The sequence below is a fragment of the Mercenaria mercenaria genome, chromosome 3 (genome assembly GCF_021730395.1).
Source record: "Mercenaria mercenaria strain notata chromosome 3, MADL_Memer_1, whole genome shotgun sequence".
Lineage (NCBI taxonomy): Eukaryota > Metazoa > Mollusca > Bivalvia > Venerida > Veneridae > Mercenaria > Mercenaria mercenaria.
The window spans coordinates 53,871,445-53,893,638 of NC_069363.1; the positions used below are offsets into that span (position 1 = coordinate 53,871,445).

General features: G+C 34.8%; 1 protein-coding gene across 27 annotated transcripts in view; it reads right to left on the bottom strand.

Annotated features, from left to right (window-relative positions):
* The window catches only part of LOC123524733 (protein phosphatase 1 regulatory subunit 42-like), a 61,242-nt gene that overhangs the window by 16,581 nt on the left and 22,467 nt on the right, over positions 1 to 22,194 (bottom strand). For 7 of the 27 annotated variants that reach the window (XM_053538522.1, XM_045303170.2, XM_053538523.1 and 4 more), the window contains 8 exons: positions 19,809 to 19,966; positions 19,507 to 19,676; positions 18,787 to 18,925; positions 16,528 to 16,762; positions 16,068 to 16,202; positions 15,341 to 15,415; positions 10,524 to 10,595; positions 1,056 to 1,167 (listed from right to left, as the gene is read on the bottom strand). In XM_053538522.1, coding sequence (XP_053394497.1) covers positions 1,056 to 1,167; positions 10,524 to 10,595; positions 15,341 to 15,415; positions 16,068 to 16,202; positions 16,528 to 16,762; positions 18,787 to 18,925; positions 19,507 to 19,676; positions 19,809 to 19,966 — 1,096 coding nt within the window. The other 20 variants (XR_006681332.2, XR_006681331.2, XM_045303180.2 and 17 more) reach the window with 7 other exon arrangements.

Below are 22,194 nucleotides of genomic sequence, written 5' to 3' on the forward strand. Positions count from 1 at the left end.
TATATAAGCTGAGTAACCTATAGCTTATCATTTATTTCATTCCATTTAGTGGGATTTTCTTCCTATTGTAGTAATAATGACTTGACCTTGAACCCAACAATCCAGAGCGCAATCCAGTCTTTGGTACTGATAAAAAACTTCCTTTCATCTAAGTTTGAGTTATAAAGGGAACATTTTATTTTTATATATTTTTAGTAAATGTGACCTTAATCTGACAGGCCCTGGTATCCAAAATTTCATTAAGCTTTCTATAACGAAAGTTGCAGTTGATTCCCCTCATCAAAACTTAACATACTGAGCAGACCTGGTTCTTTTTTTCTATTTCTAATAATAGTGACCTTGACTAACCTGGCCTTGAAATTCAAAATTTGGTATTGATACAAGTTTCTTTCAGACTAAGTTTCATTTGAATTACTCTATCATAACTTTAGTTACAGAGCAGACGCTGAAACTTTTATGTTTAGCAAACAGTATCATGATTTCTGCTCCATCCGCCCCAAATGCAATTACAATATTGGCGTTTAACTTACTATATGCAATCTAGTTTGTGACAAAAAGAAACCTATAGAAGCTACTGATTCTAAGCATGCATTTCTGTAATAAAGCACTACATTAGCTATGTGTACTTAAAGTTTGATACTAAAAGCATATTACCAGCCTTAAGTCAACACAATATAATGCTTTATAAGAACAGGATAGCAAAAGTTTCATGGTGCTGTTCTTTTGATAAACCGATAACATGCCTCTAAAGAAATGACTTCTGTAATTTTTTTTCAAACAAATTACCCATTCAAGCTGGAAAAATTTATAATCAAATGATTTTTGAGTAGATTGGCCTCATTAGATAAGATTTCAAAATATAGTTCCAACTTAGAAAAAATTGACATATCTCTTGATTGTACGCCCCTTTTCAAATGACTATTACTGAGAACAACTGGTAACTTGCATTTTACTATAATTGTAAAACTGAATCAGGGAAAACAATCTTATATATTCAGTCAATATATAGTGAGATATTCTGAGTATCACTTCATAATAATGTAACAAATACGTACTTGGATCTTAAGAGGCCACTCCTTGCCTTGATCGGGGCCGAGCGCTGGATCCCCGTGTCTGCAAGGGCGGACGTTCTGGCCAACAATTCGTCAAACTGTTTTCTCGGTAAACCTTCAAAATAAAAATTAAAACTGTGTCATATAATACAGTTTAAAATTTATGAAGTTTTTGAAAGTATCACCAGTAAATCAAGACACAATGTAAATCAGCAAAAATTATGTGTATTCAAGTATTAAATAAACAAAACAAAATAACTAAACACAGTTTAATGCAAGTAGAATAAAACAATGACAAAATAATATTGCTGTGTAGCAAAAGTTCTTCATATCAATACAAAATATGTAATAAAAGTGTAAATAAGATGAACTTGTAACAAGAGTTACAATAATGTAAAATAATAGGACAAACATGCCGCAACTGAAAACTGTGATTATATAAAAATATAAAATACTCTTTTCCTTTAACTTTATTTAAATGTGGTGTTATGGAGATTTACAAAGAATTTACGTATAATTATATGTATTTTTCTAACATGGTAATGATATATGTAGCTTAACTATTTTGTTACAGTGATTTACATTACATATAAATTAGCGTACATCTGATATAAATCTATACTAAAATATAATCTACATGTGTTAAGCCATTTATATTCCTACAAAAAAAACTTAATCTAAAAATGAAATAGATATAAACACTATAATTCCCCCACCCCTCTCCCAGACCCTTCCATCTAACTTCATATATTTACATGTATCTAGATTAGGAAAAGCAGACCAGGTGCACAGAACATAACATGAGTATTGTGACTGTTGCAAAATAAAAAGAGAATATTTACGGTACAGAATCGGTGGTGGGAGGAGGGGGGAGGGGAGGGAAAGCAATGAAACTGAGGGGTTTGGGGCAAAATAAGAATTTCTGAGAAAAAAAACATCATGTCTTTCCAAATGATTTGAAAGGGAAATCAGTCCAAAAGGACTTAAAAAAAATTCATGAATACTAAAGATACATTTCACAAAAGAAGACCCTATGGACTCAACTCCTCTCTTATATCAACACCTCCTTTCGGGATATCACTTTATACTGAGAATAATTTAGCCATGCATCACTATCCACTGAGAAGGTAGGACAGAGGCATCAAGCATCTAACCCCAATACTGTCAAGGCAGCAACACTCGTAGGATTATTGGTTTATTCACTCTTGATGCATTATCCAGGTAAACACAAAAAAAACAACAGCTAAACAAGCCATACATTTTCCCGATTCCGTGCCTTAGTACTTCTCCAACTCCCACAGCAGGAGAGGCGCACCAATATTTATTTATATTTACATATAATACAACAAAACTGACCATGGCTGCTTTTACAGATACAAGTTTAACTAGAGCTATCACTAAAGGTGATGAATGTACCCCCCTCATGCACTGACACAGTACATTGCAATTTGACACACACAAGATTGCATAATTATGTGGACTGTATGTATACAGTATAGTAACAAAAAACAAAGTCCCATAACTATGCAGAATATTTATCTAAAAGAACGTAACATGCCCCATGCACAACTAGGGTTGGTACTGATCACTTGTGTGAAGTTTCATTAAATTATGTGCAAGGGTTTGGAAGATCAGGCGCGCACAAGATTGCATATGCAGACTGTATGTACATAGATTTTTAACAAGAAACAAAGTCCCATAACTCTGCAATTTTTGTTGTTGAAAGAACCTAACATGCCCTATGCACAACTACTGTTGTTACTGATCACTTGTGTGAAGTTTCATAAAATTGTGTCAAGGGGATAAGAAGAGATGGTGCGCACAAGATTGTGTCTATGTATATAGTATAGTAACAAAAAACAAAGTCCCGTAACTCTGCAAAAAAAATTTCTGAAAGAACTTACATGCCCCATGCACAACTACTGTTGTTACTGGTCACTTGTGTGAAGTTTCATTAAATTGTGTCAAGGGGATGAGGAGAGATGGGGCGCACAAGATTGTGTATATGTATATAGTATAGTAACAAAAAACAAAGTCCTGTAACTCTGCAATTTTTTTTTTCTGAAAGAACCTAACATGTCCCATGCACAACTACTGTTGTTACTGATCACTTGTGTGAAGTTTCATAAAATTGTGTCAAGGGGATGAGGAGAGATGGAGCGCACAAGATTGTGTCTATGTATATAGTATAGTAACAAAAAACAAAGTCCTGTAACTCTGCAATTTTTTTTTTCTGAAAGAACCTAACATGCCCCATGCACAACTACTGTTGTTACTGATCACTTGTGTGAAGTTTCATTAAATTGTGTCAAGGGGATGAGGAGAGATGGAGCGCACAAGATTGTGTCTACGGACAGACAGACAGACAGACGGACAGACAGACAACCTGAAACCAGTATACCCCCCCTTACAACTTTGTTGTCGGGGGGTACAATTAATATACACCATTTTTTATCTACATTTCGCTCTTGGCGACTCTAGCAGTTTATTTTATAGTAAATGATGTGAAAATTATGTGTTACTACTGATAGCACTTTATACATCTTGTTCCACACTATCATACCTTCTGGAACTTTTTGATAAAACAAAAAATCCGTAAATCTCACAACTAAACAAACAAAACTTCCAGATCTGCACAAACTACAGAAATCGGAGATAAATGGCATGCATGTGAAAAAATGTCTAGAACAACACCTATAGCCAGATCAGAATAGGAAGTTATCAACAGAAGATTGTGTGCCCAATATGCAAGATAATACCAGTGTTGTACAATGTATTGATTAAGATGACAAAACCTCAGTGACGAAGTGCACTTTTTAAAACAATATTTGTTTTTATCGTAAATGTATTCTCTAAGATATACTCCGAAATTTTTAAGGTAAGCTCCGAATAAGTGCACATTTATATGTTAATTCCAAGTTCCTAAAATTCCCTACCCTCCAATAGCAATCAAATGGCAATGAACTAGAAAAAAGCATTTACCCCTATGTATAATTAATGCATCCTTTTATGTAACATTTTTTTCATTTAATGGCACAAAACAATGTTGTCTTCTAAACAGAATTTACAAAATTCCAGTAATTTTCAATGGAAGTAAATCAAAATTATGTTAAAATCTCAATATAATTTGACCAATCGCACTTCATATGAAAGTTAAACAAAATATCATTTTCTTTTGAATTTCTGAGTAACTCTGATAGTAACACTGCACCTAAGAGGAAATAACTCATACTCTGAAAGAAATAAAATATAGAACAACTCTTGTTTTTCCCTAACACCAGTTACAGCCCTTGAATCTTGAGGTGATAACTTTGATCTGACTACCCACCTTTTATAATATTTTCTGAAAATGGAAAAACCAAGGAATATAAAACAGTCTTGTGTACATGCAAGCATAAAAATAAAAACAAATTCTATAAAATCATTAACAGTTTGTGAAATGACACAATTTTTTCAGCTAAAATGATCACATATTTGTTTTCCTGTGGAATAAAATAGACTTGTCAAATACTAAATGATTTTGTTAATGATTTTACAGAATTACAAACCATGCATATATAATATATACACCTCATGCAAAAGAAAGACACTGCTTTGCAAAAATAAAGACAATAATGCGAGACTATAGAAAAACAAACACCTGTATAGAAAAAGGGACAAACGAAACCAAATTTCTAGGGCAAAAAATACAATGTTTTGGATCAACAATCTAGGATAAAACAACTTTTAGTCCACTATGATGATGTCAAAATGTTAAGTTAGTCTTTCTAAACATTTAAACACTTAAGTGTTTAATACTAAACATAAAAAGAACCTTCCCATGCATCATTGTATACACATTTTTGTAACATGTATTCTAACAAGACATCATTTGTTTTCCTACTAAACAAAGAGTACTGAAACTGTGATCTTATTAGGCTATAAAATGACTGTTGGTACACCACAATTACATCTTAGCATCAAGCGTCACTTGAAATGAACCATACAAAACTGGCAAGTATTTTGTGCATGCTACTTAATATCATGTTATAACCAAAATAATACATGGTTTGCAATGATTTTCTTTTGAATAAAATGATCATTGTTTGTTGATCTGATGTACCGTATATTATCATATCACTCTGGCTGCGCCCTCATGATATAATTCCTCTGCATCTAAACTCCAAACAATGATTTTGCTGAACAACTAAATCACTGATTTTACTTCTGAAATATTGAAAAAACTAGAAATGTGTCCATGGGACACAGATGCCCCCACTACATGACATTAGTCAGGGGCCAGAACTCCTACAATACTGAATGAATCCGGATGCGAAACCCCAGGTGCACAACTACACATGCTGACCAACATTCCTGTAAACTTTGGTGATTCTAGGTCAAATACTTTTGGGGCTATGCGCGACACAACATTAAAATGACCAATTTTTTACTAAGTCAGGGGCCATAACTCCTACATGACTGGATGAATCCGGACGCGAAACCCCAGGTGCACAACTACACATGCTGACCAACATGCCTGTAAAGTTTTGCGACTCTAGGTCATATACTTTTGGAGCTAGGCACGACACAACATTAAAATGACCAATTTTTACAAAGTCAGCGGCCATAACTGCTACATGAATGAATGAATCCGGACGCGAAACCCCAGGTGCACAACTACACATGCTGACCAACATTTCTGTAAACTTTGGTGATTCTAGATCAAATACTTTTGGAGCTATGCGCGACACAACATTAAAATGACCAATTTTTTACTAAGTCAGGGGTCATAACTCCTACATGTCTGGATTAATCCGGACGCGAAACCCCAGGTGCACAACTACACATGCTGACCAACATGCCTGTAAAGTTTTGTGACTCTAGGTCATATACTTTTGGAGCTAGGCACGACACAACATTAAAATGACCAATTTTTACAAAGTCAGGGGCCATAACTTCTACATGACTGAATGAATCCGGACGCGAAACCCCAGGTGCACAACTACACATGCTGACCAACATTCCTGTAAAGTTTTGTGACTCTACGTCAAATACTTTCAGAGCTACGCGTGACACAACATTTTCGGAAGGACGGATGGACGGACGGATGGACGGAAGGACGGACGGACAAGAGCAAATCTATATGCCCCCCCAAAGGTGGGGCATAAAAATGCATTAAAAGTTCCAGTCATTGTTAACTGGACCAAGACTTTAAGTTTATAGATCAAAAAATTACTGGAAATGTTGCAATACAAAAGACGGCCCAGTGGCTGTTTAACACTTAAACATTATGACATCATCACAAGAGAAAAGATAAAATTCTCAATAAAAATATAACAAAATATCTACAAAATGGTACGACTATATCTAGTAGGCATTCCATGGGTATAACCCTACTATAGAGGGCTACAAGCATATAGTATCACCTTTCGCTGCACGGGAGCACTGCTAGCTCGTTTAGTTTGATTGGGGCGGAGCAATGGAGTCGAATGTATGATCAAGAGGTCTATGGAACAGAATATAGCATAACGGTAAATAAACTACTGGTAAACAAAACTGCTTCATTCATGTTTTTTTATTTTTAAATAAAACTAAATAATAAAGAATGGATGAGGCAATGTTAGGGTGCTAGATAACTATCTAGTTTCTGTGATGTTATTAAGAGCAATAATTTATTTTCTACACCAGAGAGTGCATGTTTTTGTTAATAGCAACAGTTTTTGTGAAAGGGTAAATAGGTAAAACAATTAAGCAATAATATGGTTTCTGATGTAACGAAACAATCAAGCCCTGTGACATTCTTCTTTTTTTTAAATTTACCACCTTTAGTCCAAATGGAAGGTTTATACAATTTATTTTTCATACATTTCATTAGATATTACATTTTGCTGTGTGTAATTTGATTTTTAGTTATCATTAGTTAAGTTTAACACAGGCTGATAGTACTGAAGACTGTATTCTTTACGAATGTAGGACATTTTGGCCAGCGGACGTTTGTATATATGTGTGTGTGTATGTGAAAATATTTGCCATTTAGAACACACAAAAATAGTAAATATGAAAATAAATTTTATTTTCCTTAAAAAAAATGATCAATTATACTATAACATTGATAGCAAATTAATATCCAGATCATAGTTTGCATATTATGGAAATATTTTTTTTTTGGCCAAAACATCCTACGTCAAAAATTTTCATGGCCAAAAGATCCTAGGCCAAAACGTCCGTCCTCCATTCTTTACAATATTCATGCCATATGTAATCACAAATCGCAAGGTATTTTCATGGGCACTTATCTTCTTTAAATAAAGATGCAAAATACATTGCACAATGCCACAATAACATAATAACTCCTAGAAATATTGAAACAAGAGGGCTCTGTAGACCCTGTATCGCCCACTGAACTAGTTCTTACCCCTGATAACCTAGTGTACTGTATATGGACTTTTATTTTCGCTATATTTGCGGATTTTGAATATCAGCAAATTCAAAAACCGCAATGTTAAATTGGACATATTTGGTATGTTTTACATGTTTGTTATCATTCATAACAAGGGAGGTTACTCTTACTGACTAGTTCATGACAACTTGATTCACTATATAAATACATTTCTAAAAGTCATCGAATAATTGTATCAAATCATAATTTCAACTTTTAATAATTTCTTTAAATAAAATGTAAATAAGCATGATTTATATATAAATATATGAAGTCTATATTAAATTTTGATCGTCTGCATTAAGTCTAAATGCCTGATAATTGCTTTTATTAATACACTAAATAGCCGTCTGCCCAAAAAAAGCACTTACACTAACAGTTTGTCTGGTGTGACTAAACCTGCTAATGCAAAAGATCTTTTTAAGAGTTCTGTTTGTTGTGACAGTTTATTGAAAGAGTTTGTCCCATTGAGTAATTAGTGAACTGTTTTCAAACAAGTTAATGTAATTTCAAGCAAGGCGATAATAATGTGCATGACTTGTTATAATTACGATATATAACAGTGTGTTTTGAGCGAACCTAATGTGATTACCTTATTTATACTCAATTATGATGGCACAATTTTCAAAATATGTGCTAACAAGAGCACCGTAATGCGGAGCAATATATGCCCAAAGGTATGACCTTTAACCCCTTAGTGTGACCTTGTAACTAGCCATCCAGAACATGCGCTCTGCACACTGTCTCTATGTGGTGAACATTTGTGTCAAGTTTCTTTGAAATTTTTCAAGGGGTGCAACAGTTACATAGTGATGACCTCTTTGACCCCTAAGCATGACCTTGACTTTGAAGCAAGACATCCAGAACGTGCATTCTGCACATTGTCTTGATGTGGTGAACAATTGCGCCAAGTCTCTTTACAATCCTTCAAGCTGTTCAAGAGTTACAGAGCCGACACGAAACATACTCATATGACTATAGACCCCTATTTAGTGTGACCTTGACCTTGAAGCAAGCCAACCAGAACATGCGCTCTGCATGTCTTCTTGAAGTGGTGAACATTTGTGTCAAGTTTCTTTGAAGAGTTACAGAGCAGACAGGAAACACACTCATATGACCTTTGACCACTCTAACCTTGACTCTGAAGCATGCCATCCAGAACATGTGCTCTGCACGTCGTCAAGGTGGTGGTGAACATTTGTGTCAAGTTTCTTTGAAATCCTTCAAGGAGTTCAAGAGTTACAGAGTGGACACAAAATTGCTAACAGACGGACATACAGATGGACACCAGGGGTATAACATAATACGTCCCTTCAGGCGTATAAAAAGCAGACAATCAGAAATACAATCAAGTATACTCTATAGAAAAAAAAATCCGTGAAAATATCATCGAAATCAAAAATCAAAAAACTGGGAACCAGCCCCTTTGGAAAAATAGCGAAAAAAAACCCCAGCAAATTCAAAGCCCTATCTAATTTGGCCTAGATATCATACAGACAAACATTTTGACTATATTTTATGTAAATCAGGTAGATCATTAACCAAGTTTTTCAATGGTTTGACCTAGTGACATAGCTTTTGACCTCAAGTAACTCACTTTTTAACTTGACCTAGATGTCATACAGACAAACATTCTGAAAAAAATGGCGTCTAAAGTGTTAAGTTAAAGCAGCTTTAAAACTGATCTAGATTTCAAAGGGACAAACATTCTGACAGACTTTTATGAAACTCAAACAGTAAATGTGGCCTCTAGAGTGTGAACAATGTTTTTCTATGATTTGATCAAGTGACCTAGTCTAAGACCTCAAGTTTTCAGGTTTTGAACTTGACCTAGATTTCATAGAGACAAATATTCTGATAAAGATTTATGTGGAATAAGTTGAACATGATGTCTCTAGAGATTTAAGGAGGTCTTTCTGTAATTTGACCTAGCTACCTAGTTTCTGACCTCATGTAACCAAGTTTTAAATTTAGACTTGTTTTTTAGAGACAGACATTCTGACAAAGTTTTAAGAAGACCAAAGAAAAAATGTGGCCTCTAGAGCATTATGGTTTTTTTTTATAATTTGACCTAGTGACCTAGTTTTTGACTTCAGGTAATCCAGTCTGAACTTGACCTAGATCTGATAGAGACAGACATTCTGACAAAGTCAAGACAATCAAACACAAAATGTGGTTTCTAGAGTGTTAACGAAGTTTTTCCTATGATCTGATGTAGTGACCTAGTTTTGGACCTGAATCCAGTTTCAAACTTATCCCATATTTCATACAGACAATTACTCTGATGAAGCTGCATAAAAATCAGGTAGAAAACTAGAGATGCTTTTGAGAAAAGCATATGTCTCCCACAACTGCCTTGTTTGTCTGGATTGTTCAGACAAATGGTTCCTATCAAAAATGTCTAGTTTGTCTAGATGGTCTAGACGATTGGATCCAATCAGTAATTGAAGGGCCATAATTCAAAAGTGCCGGGGCGGATTTGGCTAGTTATCGAACTTGGCCGAGGTCTTATGGTCAAACACATTTTGTTCAAGTTTGGTGAAGATCGAATGAGAAATGTTTGACTTAGAGTGCGGACAAGCTTTGTGACAAACAGACAGACAGACACTGTAACACACACAGACAGGAGTAAATCAATATGTCTCCCACACCACTGTGTGATGGGAGACATAATTTGGCTTCTAGAGTGCTAACAAATTTTTTCCCATTACCGATAATTGACCTAGTAACCTAGTTTTTGACACCAGATGACAAAGTGACAAACTTTATTCAAAATTTTATTGAGGTTATTATTCTTACCAAGTTTCATTAAGATTGGGCTAAAATTGTTACCTCTAGAATATTAAGAGTAAACTTGTTGACGACATACGACGCATAATGACTGACATACGGTGATCATAATAGCTCATCTTGAGCACTGTGCTCAGGAAAGCTAAAAATATAACTGAAATTGAAAAACTTAAAAAAACAACAACAATTTTTAAGAAACACTTGAAAACTGAACAAATTAACTTCAGGAACTGGAAAACCTTCTCAACCTTTCTATTCCCTACTTTCATAAACTCTCTCTTTTATTACTCTGATATACCTCTCTCTCTGTGGCAAGAAACAGTTATTATTGGCACCTGTTTATAAAAAATCAGAAAATTTGTATGATCTAGAATATAAGTTGATAAAAAGCATTTTTTCGAGAACATGAAGGAATATCATACATCAAGAGAAGATACAATCAACAGACTATTGTGTACATTTCATCACATCCATATCTCATACTCAGCCTCTTTGTTAACAGTCAGTGAATTGTTTTATGAATACCTCTATGCATCAAGTACATCACGCTAACGAGAAATGTTTACTTACTACTTTTACCAGCAGTTAAATAGTAAAATGCTGTCTGTTAAATTTGTACGCGAGTACGATGCAATGTATTTTTTCTGAGGAATTTGTTTTTTTTAAATGCTAGTCTAAATTTCAAATCATACTTGAGCAAGCAATGCAAAGTAATTTAATGCAAAGAATTACAATTTTCAGTAATATTACATATTTATTTCATGTACTATATAAGTTCACATTAAATTTTGTAAAGCTATAATTTGGTGGTATTAGACTAATACATGTATGATATCCTAGGGCTTAATAGATCTAAATTCTGAAACAGCATGAAGTCTCCCTAACACTGCCTCATGGTATCAATACAACTATAAATGAGTTACACATTTCTATATCTACAAATGTGTTGTATGAAATCTTACCAACACTTTAAACCTTTCTTTTAACAGAAACCGCAGTATATTATTACAGCAAATAATTAGAAATTAACAGACAGCTAACATAATTATTATAGAAACAAGTCTAAATAAATCATCTTGTTACATAAAACATAAACTGTCAGGCCGCATGCAAGTTTTAGGTACAAAATAAACTTTATTCTATATAAATGTAACACAGATTTCCGTATTATTAATTAGAAATTGTATCAATCTGATTAGGCTGTTAAAAGGTAATTTTACCTCTAAATGTCCCTGGGAAAACAAAGAAATCTACTCATGTTAGAGTCTATCATAATTATTATGTACATATCTTTACATATTACTGGTCACTTGCAACTGTCTACTTTTTGGTACATATGTACTACAACTTCAAACAAAACTACAGAAGAACCTGAGGTTCTGGAAGGGTTAAGCAAAATTTCCATCAATTTAAATACCAGAATCACTAGTCTCTAATTAACATAAAACCGAGCCACTTTACGTAAAGTTTTATTGTAGGGTCTCTTATGGTAGTATGCAAATGGTAAAATGACATGCAAAGAGAGTTGAGGCTCAGGGTAGGGGTCAAACCTGTACAAAGAGATGTCAATAGTGAAAACTCAGTAGGGAAATGCTTTAAAGCACTCACCTGAAGTACCACCTTTATATATACAGTCATACATATATATAGATCTACATGTATTTATACATGCAAATATAATACTCAAAGCAGAAAAAGCCATTCATTTTACATACAAAATTCAAAGCCAGGTCACAGAATGCATAAATAGTATCTAAATACACTAATTTCAAACAAGTTTTGTTTGCAGTTATCAAATGACATTTTTTTTCAAGAATGGCTGTACATATAATTCATATAATACAGTCATACACTGTGCACTATACCAACCATACAATATGTCATATTCTGGTTTCAACAGTGCTTTTAGTAGGTAACTAAGAGTTAACAAGAGCATTGCGGGTGCAGAGGCTCATCTGATTTTTTTGTCTCTGTAGTGTATAATAGAAATACTGTCCTACCTGTGTGTTTTAATGATATTTTCTAAGTCCAAAAGGGGCCATAATTCTTGCAAAAAGCAGGATGGAGTTATGTTTCTAGCTGTACAGAGTCAGCTTTTGATGGTGAACAAGTGTTGCAAGTTTTTAAGCAATAGCTTTGACAGTTTAGGAGAAAAGCTGACCTGAACACAAAACTTAACCAAGAAATCTGATTTTCTAAGTCCAAAAGGGGCCATAATTCTTGCAAAAAGCAATGTAGTTACGGTACTTGCTGTGCAGAGTCAGCTTTTAATGGGGAATAACTGCTCCAAGTTTTGACCGTTAAGGAGAAAAGTTGACCTAAACGCAAAACTTAACCAAGAAATCTGATATTTTCTAAGTCCAAAAGGGGCCATAATTCTTGCAAAAAGCAGGATGGAGTTACATTTCTTGCTGTACAGAGCTATTGATGGTGAACAAGTGTTGCAAGTTTTAAAGCAATAGCTTTGATAGTTTAGGAGAAAAGCTGACCTAAACATAAAACTTAACCAGGCAACGCCAACGCCAATCAAGTGTCAGAGGACAATAACTCATTTTTTGTTCAAGAAATCAGATGAGCTAAAAATGATTCTCCTTGTCTGCAACTGATCTTTTTTATACTGATCTATTTGTCTATTATTTTTACACTTTGAATTTCTAAATTAATATAACTATTTTCTTTTTCACTTAACACTTTCAAAAACATGAAAAAATATGACAGAGTATACTGTTAGCAAGGTGATGAAGCATATAAATGATGCGGAACTGCTCTGTACAAGAGATAGTGTGAATGTTAATATTACAGTTGTTGCAAGCTTTAATATAACAGCTGAAAGGGCAGGATATATTGCGAAATACATCAAGATATCAGTAGTATGAACCTTCCGTGGCAGCCGTTTTGTTGTTTTTGGTCAAAGCTGGTCTTTCAAGTGTAATGGTCGAGAAAAGACTCAAGATGCTCTTTTGGGCATTACTTCAAGTATCAGCGAACACCTGGACGGACCACTTAACTTCCCAATATTGAGTTGGAAGATATCCTGGCTCAGACTTACAGTCCTGGTTTGGTTCAGACTAACAGTCCTTGGTTGGCTGTGACCATAAAACCTAGATCAGCCCAGATCGACAGTCCTAAGTAGTGATTCAAGGAAAGATACCCAACCACTCTAGACACGAGAAGTCTCCACTTACACTTGTTCTGTTGCGGAGAGTTTACAATTAAAATTGAGCCGTGCCATGAGAAAACCAACATAGTGGGTATGCGACCAGCAAGGATCCAGACCAGCCTGCGCATCCGCGCAGTCTGGTCAGGATCCATGCTGTTCGCTTTCAAAGCCTATTACAATTAGAGAAACCGTTAGCGAACAGCATGGATCCTGACCAGACTGCGCGGCTCAAATAAAGAAAGATAATTATAAAGCTAGCTGAAGTAATACCAAATAAGGTAGAAACCAGTTGTTATATAATATCACAGTTCCATTTTTCTTCTTTTTAGTACATTAACCCTTACTCAGCTAAATGTCTATTAATAATGAACTTGTCAATCTTTCAATTTGGACAGTACCACTAACTGTTAAAAGGGGTGCTTACCAAAATGATACTGACTGAATGGCAAACAGTGCAGATCATGATCAAACTGCATGGATGTGCAGGCTGATAATGATCAACACTGGTCGCAAAGGCAGAATCAATCGTGTCCAGCATGATAAGGGTTAAACTACCAGGAAAGGTTTTCTACTTTTAGCATAGTCATGAAGGTGCCACTTTGCAGTATATTATCTGTGAAAGTTGTATCTGTCAGTGATTTCTCAAGTCCAGGGAAGATTTTACAACTAGGGTAGTCTACGGACTGGTAAATATAGTGATTTGTTAAACACAGACAGAAAGCTATCAGGGGAGAAACTGACAAAAGTAAAAGCATGGATAGACAAACATTAAACTTGATAATACTACTTGTTTGGTCATATGACATTTCTGTACTGTTTAGTTACTGTGTTATGACCAACTAGCTTACCATGGACTTCCATTTGAAGGAGTTTTGAAACAAAAATGCTGTTAAATTTCTGCTTTCTCATTATAGGACATGGAAGGCAAAACTAAATGCACCCTTACCATAACAGAACGGATGTGAGCTCATTTCGGCTCTGCAGGCTTTGTAGGGTGACATACTCAAATGACATCTAAACCAAATTATGAAAGACTAAAAAACTCTGGCTTCAGTCTAGACATTTTTTACGTATTTTTTGTTTCAATTCTACCACATTATTTTACCGAATTCTTCCCTTTGACAACAGAGATCCAAAACAGCTACATGCTATCAGTGAACATTTATGAAAATTTAGTATCACATTGAGCTGAGGAATCCATGACAGACACAGTTTTGCTTTGAGGTGATTTTTAGATACAGCATGGACTAGAAAGATCCCAAAATAGTAATACCCTGGCTGAACGCCCATAAACTCGCGGTAAAACTTCAGAATCTTCAACATTCTTCGCCCCTTAGAAACAATGAAAGAAAGTTAGTTTTTGTTTTCCTGTGAATGCCATATATTAGTATAAATGAGCCGTGCCATGAGAAAACCAACATAGTGGGTTTGCGACCAGCATGGATCCAGACCAGCCTGCACATCCGCGCAGTCTGGTCAGGATCCATGCTGTTCACTTTCAAAGCCTACTGGTATTAGAGATACTGTTAGCGAACAGCATGGATCCTGACCAGATTGCGCGGATGCGCAGGCTGGTCTGGATCCATGCTGGTCGCAAACCCACTATGTTGGTTTTCTCATGACACGGCTCAAATTAGTTTGACTGAGGTCATGTTATTAACCCTTAACTGACAGATATATATTTGTATACTTCAAAAGCAAACAGTAGGCATACTTTTGTTAAAATTTGCAGACAGACATAAAAGGGTGAACATTTATACCTTTACACAAAAGATGACAGAGCTTTAGCAAGTATGACCAAGTGGCCTTGAAATTAATGCATTATCCCCAACCTAAACCTCACCAACAAAAAACAAGCTATTTGAAAACAGTAATGGATCAAATAATTTGAAAACAGTCTTGACTGGTTCCCAAACTCACCTGGCATCATGTATCCTGGAATGGTTCCCATTCTCCCAGGTTCCCTCACTGGTGGCAGGTCTCCACTTTCACCAACTGAATATCAAAATAAACTGTGAATAAGTTTCGATTATTATTTCAGTAGTAATACAATCTTTCCTAAATTAAGAACACCACAAAATGTCTTCCTTTGTTTAACTGTTGCAAACCTTTTTAAAAGTGCCAGTCTTTCACTTGCAAAGATTCTACATAGGTGAGAAAAACAAGAAAGAGGTAGATAAATTCCAATAGCAGTGACTGAAATAATTATATTCAATAATGGGACCACTTTCAAGAATAATCCTAGGTGGTCTATTAGCACATTTCTAATTGTCTGAACATGGTATGTGTGCTACCAGTCTACAAATACAGACGGAAAAAAAAACATACTAAAACTTAAATGATATTAACAACTTTTCGCCGAACCATCCTTGTTCCGGGTAAACTCGAGTAGCAAAATGTTGCAAAATTTTAATACATGCACATTCATTTTAAGACAATATTTAATATTCAAACAATACAAAATATGCTTTTTTTCGATTAAAACTTATATAAGAAAAGAATCCTTAAATGCCAGAAAATCATTGAATCTGGACATAATTTCACTGTGAAACGCTATGTCCAGGACGCTCCTTTTTTCATGCCAACATGCATATATAAAACATAATTTAGAATACATTATAGTAGTGTGCATCCTATTTTATATTACCAGCATAGTCATCTATAAAAGATGTTCCTCTTCGTATCAGATCTGCTCTCTTCTGTCGTTGTGTCTCTTTATTTGCATGCCAGTTTTTCAAGAACTGTTTTGCTGTCTCACTGATCTGTTTACCATCTAACGTATCTACGGTAACAAAGTACAGGTACCATTATATAACACCTTTTTGTAACTTTAACATAAACCTTTACTGGCCTGTCTACAAAGATTTTAACCAGAGAAAAAAGTTGGAATGTAGGAAATGTCTTAAGGGTAACTTAATAAGGAGTTTATCTATAGTCAGTCTTATCACCCATAATGGGTAACTCCTCCAGACAAACATTTGCAAGATACTAAGTACACCAGTTACAAAGTAGATTTCCTAAATGCTCCCTCAGATCTTTAACATGCTAGGAGACTGTTATTTAAATGCACACAGCTTTATATCAGAAGCCTGATAACAACAACTTACCTAACTGTTTAGCCATCACTATCACTCTGTCCCGGTATTTTGCTTTGTGACACAAGGGGTTACCCATTAAATCCAAACGATTAAGGTAATACCACTGTCCGAGAACATGTGCAAGTTCTTTCATATCATTTAACTGGTTGTCTATTGCAAGAAAATGTGATAACTGATTTAAACACTCAAGGTCTTTTATACTGTCTAAATTATTGCCACTGACATTAAGCACTTTTAGTGAACCCTGAAATATAAAGGGAAGAAATTTGAAAAATATGTATTATTTAAACCTTTACCATGCTAAATTTCTAAAATGGACTGGTCCATCATTCAATTTCAGCAATACCGTTTATTAATCGAAGGGTTGTTAACTGAAATTTTACTGACCGAACAGCTAACAGGGCAGACCCTCATCAGTCTGCATGGACGTGCAGGCTAATCTTGGTCTGCACTGGTCACAAAAGCGGAATCACTTGCTGCCAGCAGGCTAAAGGTTAAGCAATTGAATACCATTTTTAATTCAGCGGAAAAATCAGTATATTTTTATGGAATGTATTGGAATGTTAATAACCAAGTTTGTTTGTTTTGTTGCATTTTAATTACGACACAATTTAAGACATAACATGATTTAAAGCTTTTGATTGTGGAGGAAGACACCAGGTGCCTTTACAGGCATTGTTAAGACTTAAGCAGTTGAACCTCCATCTCTTCACAGGCAAGATAGGTGGACTTCTCATACAAAAGAATTCTCAACACTAAGCTGGAACCTACACCTGTTAGCACAGACACTTGGGGTCAGGATACTTCCACCCACCCCACTCTCCTCCGCCCATGGTTAAGTTTAGTGAATATTTTTTAGCATTTTAACATGTATTGAGCATAGGTGACGATCATAAAATGCATTTTGTAACAATTTCAGCGTGTTTTAAAAATGCATTTTTTACCATCAATACTCTTAAAATATGAAGACTTGGAACAGTGAGACACTAGAAATCAATAGTCGATTTAACTTTTAAATTTGCACCTGCCTATGAATCCCTGGTATCAATGGACGATTCTGTAACCATTCTGTCAAATGACACTGGTCCTGACAACTAATGTTCGAGTTCCAACGAGAAATCAATAACTATCATAAATCAATTAATCTTACTTGTATGGAACACTTCCCTGCGAATTGATCCCTGCTTTGCACTGCATATATCATACGCGGGTACCAAACTTGGATTTTTATCATAGGAAATGATGATCCGGAATAATATAGTCATAAGCGTATTAATTTTCGTACACGGTTTATGATGCGCGGGTTCAAGCGGCAAGCAAATGTTCCCAGTGTCAGCTTCACTGTTGGAAGTCTTTCTTATTTTAAGAGCATTGATGGTAAAAAATGCATTTTTAAAACACGCTGAAATTGTTACAAAATGCATTTTATGATTGTCACCTATGCTCAATACATGATAAAATGCTAAAAAATATTCACTAAACATAACCACGGGTGGAGCAGTGGGGTGGGTGGGGCTTCCTGACCCCAAGTGTCTGTGGCTGTAAGAGGCAAATAGTTCAAAGTCAGCGACAATAATCACTGAGCCACAGAAGCCCTTCACTTACAAAGATGTTCCAATACAGAATTTAATAAGCCAATATCATCAATATACTTACAAAATTATATAAATACTGTAAACTAATTCAATTTTGTCGGCATACAATTTAGAAATTTTGGCAAAGTAAAGCAACTTCATGGAGATACGAATGAGTATATTATTATTTTAAGATTTAAAGATAAACTAAATGATAACTTTACATGTTTGTTGGGATTTTGTTCCGCTTAAGAACTGGCACAATAGCAAAATGCACAAAAATTAGTACTCAGCAAATAACAATTTCACAAAATAACTTTCAATTTTTCTTTTAAACAAAAATCTTGGTATTGCTTTTCATTCAGTCTTTAAAACCTATGCACCTATACAACCATTGATATCAAGTAAGTGTAAGGCTTCTGTTGTATTTGCTTTTAATCTATTGTGTAAATAATCTCTACAACAGGAATTTCCTAATTAACAAAAAAGTTGTGTTAACAATATTTTTTTCCTGTGTCAACACAACTGGAAATCTGATAGCACCGAATCATTATCATTGTGGGAAGTTGTTAGTTATTTCAACAGAAAGCAAGATCATAACAACTGAATGACAAATATCATTATTTATATGCAATAAAAAATATAGTCATTACTTGTGGAGTAATAAGTTTAACTGCAGAAATCTGATACTTACAGAAATTGCCCTTATTGATCTGGGGTCAAATAAGAGTTTTTCTCCAGGAGGGAGAGCTTGATTTTCAACATGGAGTTCTTGTAACCTGTCCAGTTTCTCTAAACCTTCGATCACAGTTATAGCATTCCCTCCTAAATATCTGAAATATATAAATGTTGGCACTCGTAAGTCTGTAGCATTACTTGCTAAAGATCTGAAATATATAATGCTTTTAGAATTACCCCTAGTATAGATCTGAAATATATAATGCTGTCCCAGATAAGCCTTTAGAATTACCCCTAGAATAGATCTTAAATACATAATGCTGTCCCAATTATACCTTTAGCATTACCCCTAAATATCTGAAATATATAATGCTGTCCCAATTAAGCCTTTAGCATTACCCACAGAGATCTCAAATAAATCAATTTTGACACAATTAAGCCTTTAGCGTTCCCTCTAAAGACCTGAAATACATAAATGCTGACACATTTACACAGTAACATAATAGTACACAGATATTCGGAGTTTCTTGGCAGTTTTTTACACTATAGTGTTCATCTTATTAACACTAGTTTAATCATTCACTCTGTAATCTAGTAATTTCTTGTATGAAATAACATTTTAAAATCTTAAAAAAAACTGTATGAATTAGAATACACGCTCGTACATTATTTAAACTTCGGATTTTTCACAAAATTTAATAATCTTGTCAGAACTGAAAAATGGTACATAACTTACAGTTTAGTTAAGCGTATAAGGTGCGCGAGTCCCTCTATCCTGCTGATATTGTTATTCTGTAGATATATCATAGTAAGATGCTGATTCTGGTGAAGACTTGGAATGTGTGTTAACTGGTTATCATACAGATACAGCACTGACAGATTCCTACATAGTGACATATCATCTCCCTGTAAAAAATAATTCCCAATTTTATTAAATTATGTAATTTACGTAAATTATGTGCATCTCACATCTAAATGATAAAACAATAGCAACAATCTAAGAATTTGAACTCTGTTTGGAATAAATATGAAACTTACCACTTCATCTATGCCTTTATTTTCTAGATACAAATGAGTCAGTCTTTTTAAATACTGATGCATTGTTTCATCTCGTTTTTTCTTTGTGTAGCCCGATGTCCCTCGTGCAATTAAATCTATTGTTAACTTCACCATTTTTCCTTCTTTTAAACGATTATCTGAAGTACAAAATAAATTAATGGTAAAATAATGTTTCGCCACATGTGATTACATCAAGAATAGTTTCAATGAAATGTGCTCACATTTAACAGTTACAGGGATGCCTTATTAATTAAGGTAATGCAGAGACAGATATGTGTGTCCTATCTATTTAATGTTTATTCTAGGACACACATTTGCAATAATCACGCTAGACTATTCCATATCCTGCACCTTTCCGAGTTGTAATCGCAGCAGGGTGCGCACATCCTAGACTGTAAGCCCGCATTCATATACTAAATATAATATTATATACACAGCAAAAAGAGCAAAGTAAATTCTTTTGCATAAGAACAATGTTTTCTTGATAAGAATACCTTCTTATATCACCAGTTTACCATTCTACTGAATGAACCCTGTTACGCATACCTCACACAATTTACATTTGACGAAATATACAAGCTTGTATATAACAAAAGCTGTCCTTAGGACAGCCTGAATGCTTGACTATTCGAATTGTTGTCCCAGAAGGAGGAATATTACCCTAAATGTTAACCCTTACCATGCTAAATTTCTATCATGGACTGGTCCATCTTTCAATTTGGACAGTACCATTTATAATTTGAAGGGGTGTTTGACTGAAAAGCGAACAGTGCAGACCATGATCAGACTGTAAAAATTATCAAATAATTTCCAGAATTACAAATTATCAGGTGATTTAAACCTATGAACATATTTACTGTACTCGATTAATGTTTTCTTATTTTCCGAGAACAGTGTACCATTGGAACCAACTTCTACCCAGTGTCGCCCACCTCCCTACCCTAGAGCAGTTCAGTGCTGCAGTTGGCAGCCTTGAACATGCCTCGCCCTAGTTATCCTGCAAACTCAAGTTTTAACCTTTTTATATCACCAAAGTCATTTTTAGTTTCTTCCACTCTAAATTTTTATCACTATATTCTTTCTCTTTTTGATTTTGACGCGCAAACCATCTACGTTCCCGCAAGGGGTTTGACGTCAACGGAAGATAGATAATGTTTACCGCGTCTACACTCTAGGGTAAATCCGTAGAAACTCGGACAAAATTCGAATGAACAAACTTGACAGATTGCTATACTTTACTAAATGGCGATAGCTTCCTTTGGATTACTTCCCTTTACTTATAACAGCATTAGTTTCCCATTTCGTATCCAATTGCACGCTAATGTCTGAAGCATTCCGAAAAATACGAAGAAAATGTACCTTCGGGTGAAACGGCATGACTCGGACAGTGTAGCTGAAACTCGGACATGCTGTAGTAGAAACTCGGACATGTATTTTTTAGTTGTCAAAACTCGGACATAACACGATTTTTTTTTAAATGAACAACTGTAAGCGCACGGTTATCATGAAATAATTTGACTTTATATGTAATTGTCTAGGGGTACGGATCCGTACCTCTAGATTCTGATTCTAGAAGTACGGATCCGTACCCCTTGACAATCCTGTTAGGTGTTTTCTAGGGGTAAATACCTTCTTTTTCCAGATGTTGTGTGTCATTTACGTCTTAAATTTTTTTGCAAATAAACAATCAAATAAGATTCAACCAATATTAAACCAAAACTTGAATCTAAATTGTTCATAGATACCAGAATTCTCCCGATTGTTAACATTTTCATTCGAACCAAAGAAGTATGAAATATTTATTTTATAGCTCTTTGTTCGAACCTAATAACCGAGTAACACCAAATAAATAACGAAGTATCGAACCGGCACAAAATGATCTTGAGATATGTTTCGACATACCATTTATATAATAACGACTATGTTATCACATGTTTTCACTTCCTTCAACTCATGTCTTAATTAATCTTAAAACAGACCGTTCCATGCGGATTATTTATTATCAGATTACAAAATAAACGGGTACACATGCTTAACCAATTTATTGATTCTGCTGAATTTCAAATAGCTTGACAGATCTACTCTGGTGATTTTTTATTAACAGGTTATTTTGCAATAAATTAATAAGCACGAAACGCCTCTTTCGTTTGTTCCTTGATATTTTTTTCGGTTTGGAAGAAAAATTAAATAATCAAGAGAATTTGGGTGTCTGTAATTCATTTTGATTATTAAAGTTGCAGATTTATATTGATATTTCATTTCATTTCGTTTGGTTTATCGTCGCGCCGACACAGTTATAAGTCAGATGGGGATAGTCTAGCTTTGCTGGTGGAGGAAGACACCAAGAAACCCCCCGTGCATTATT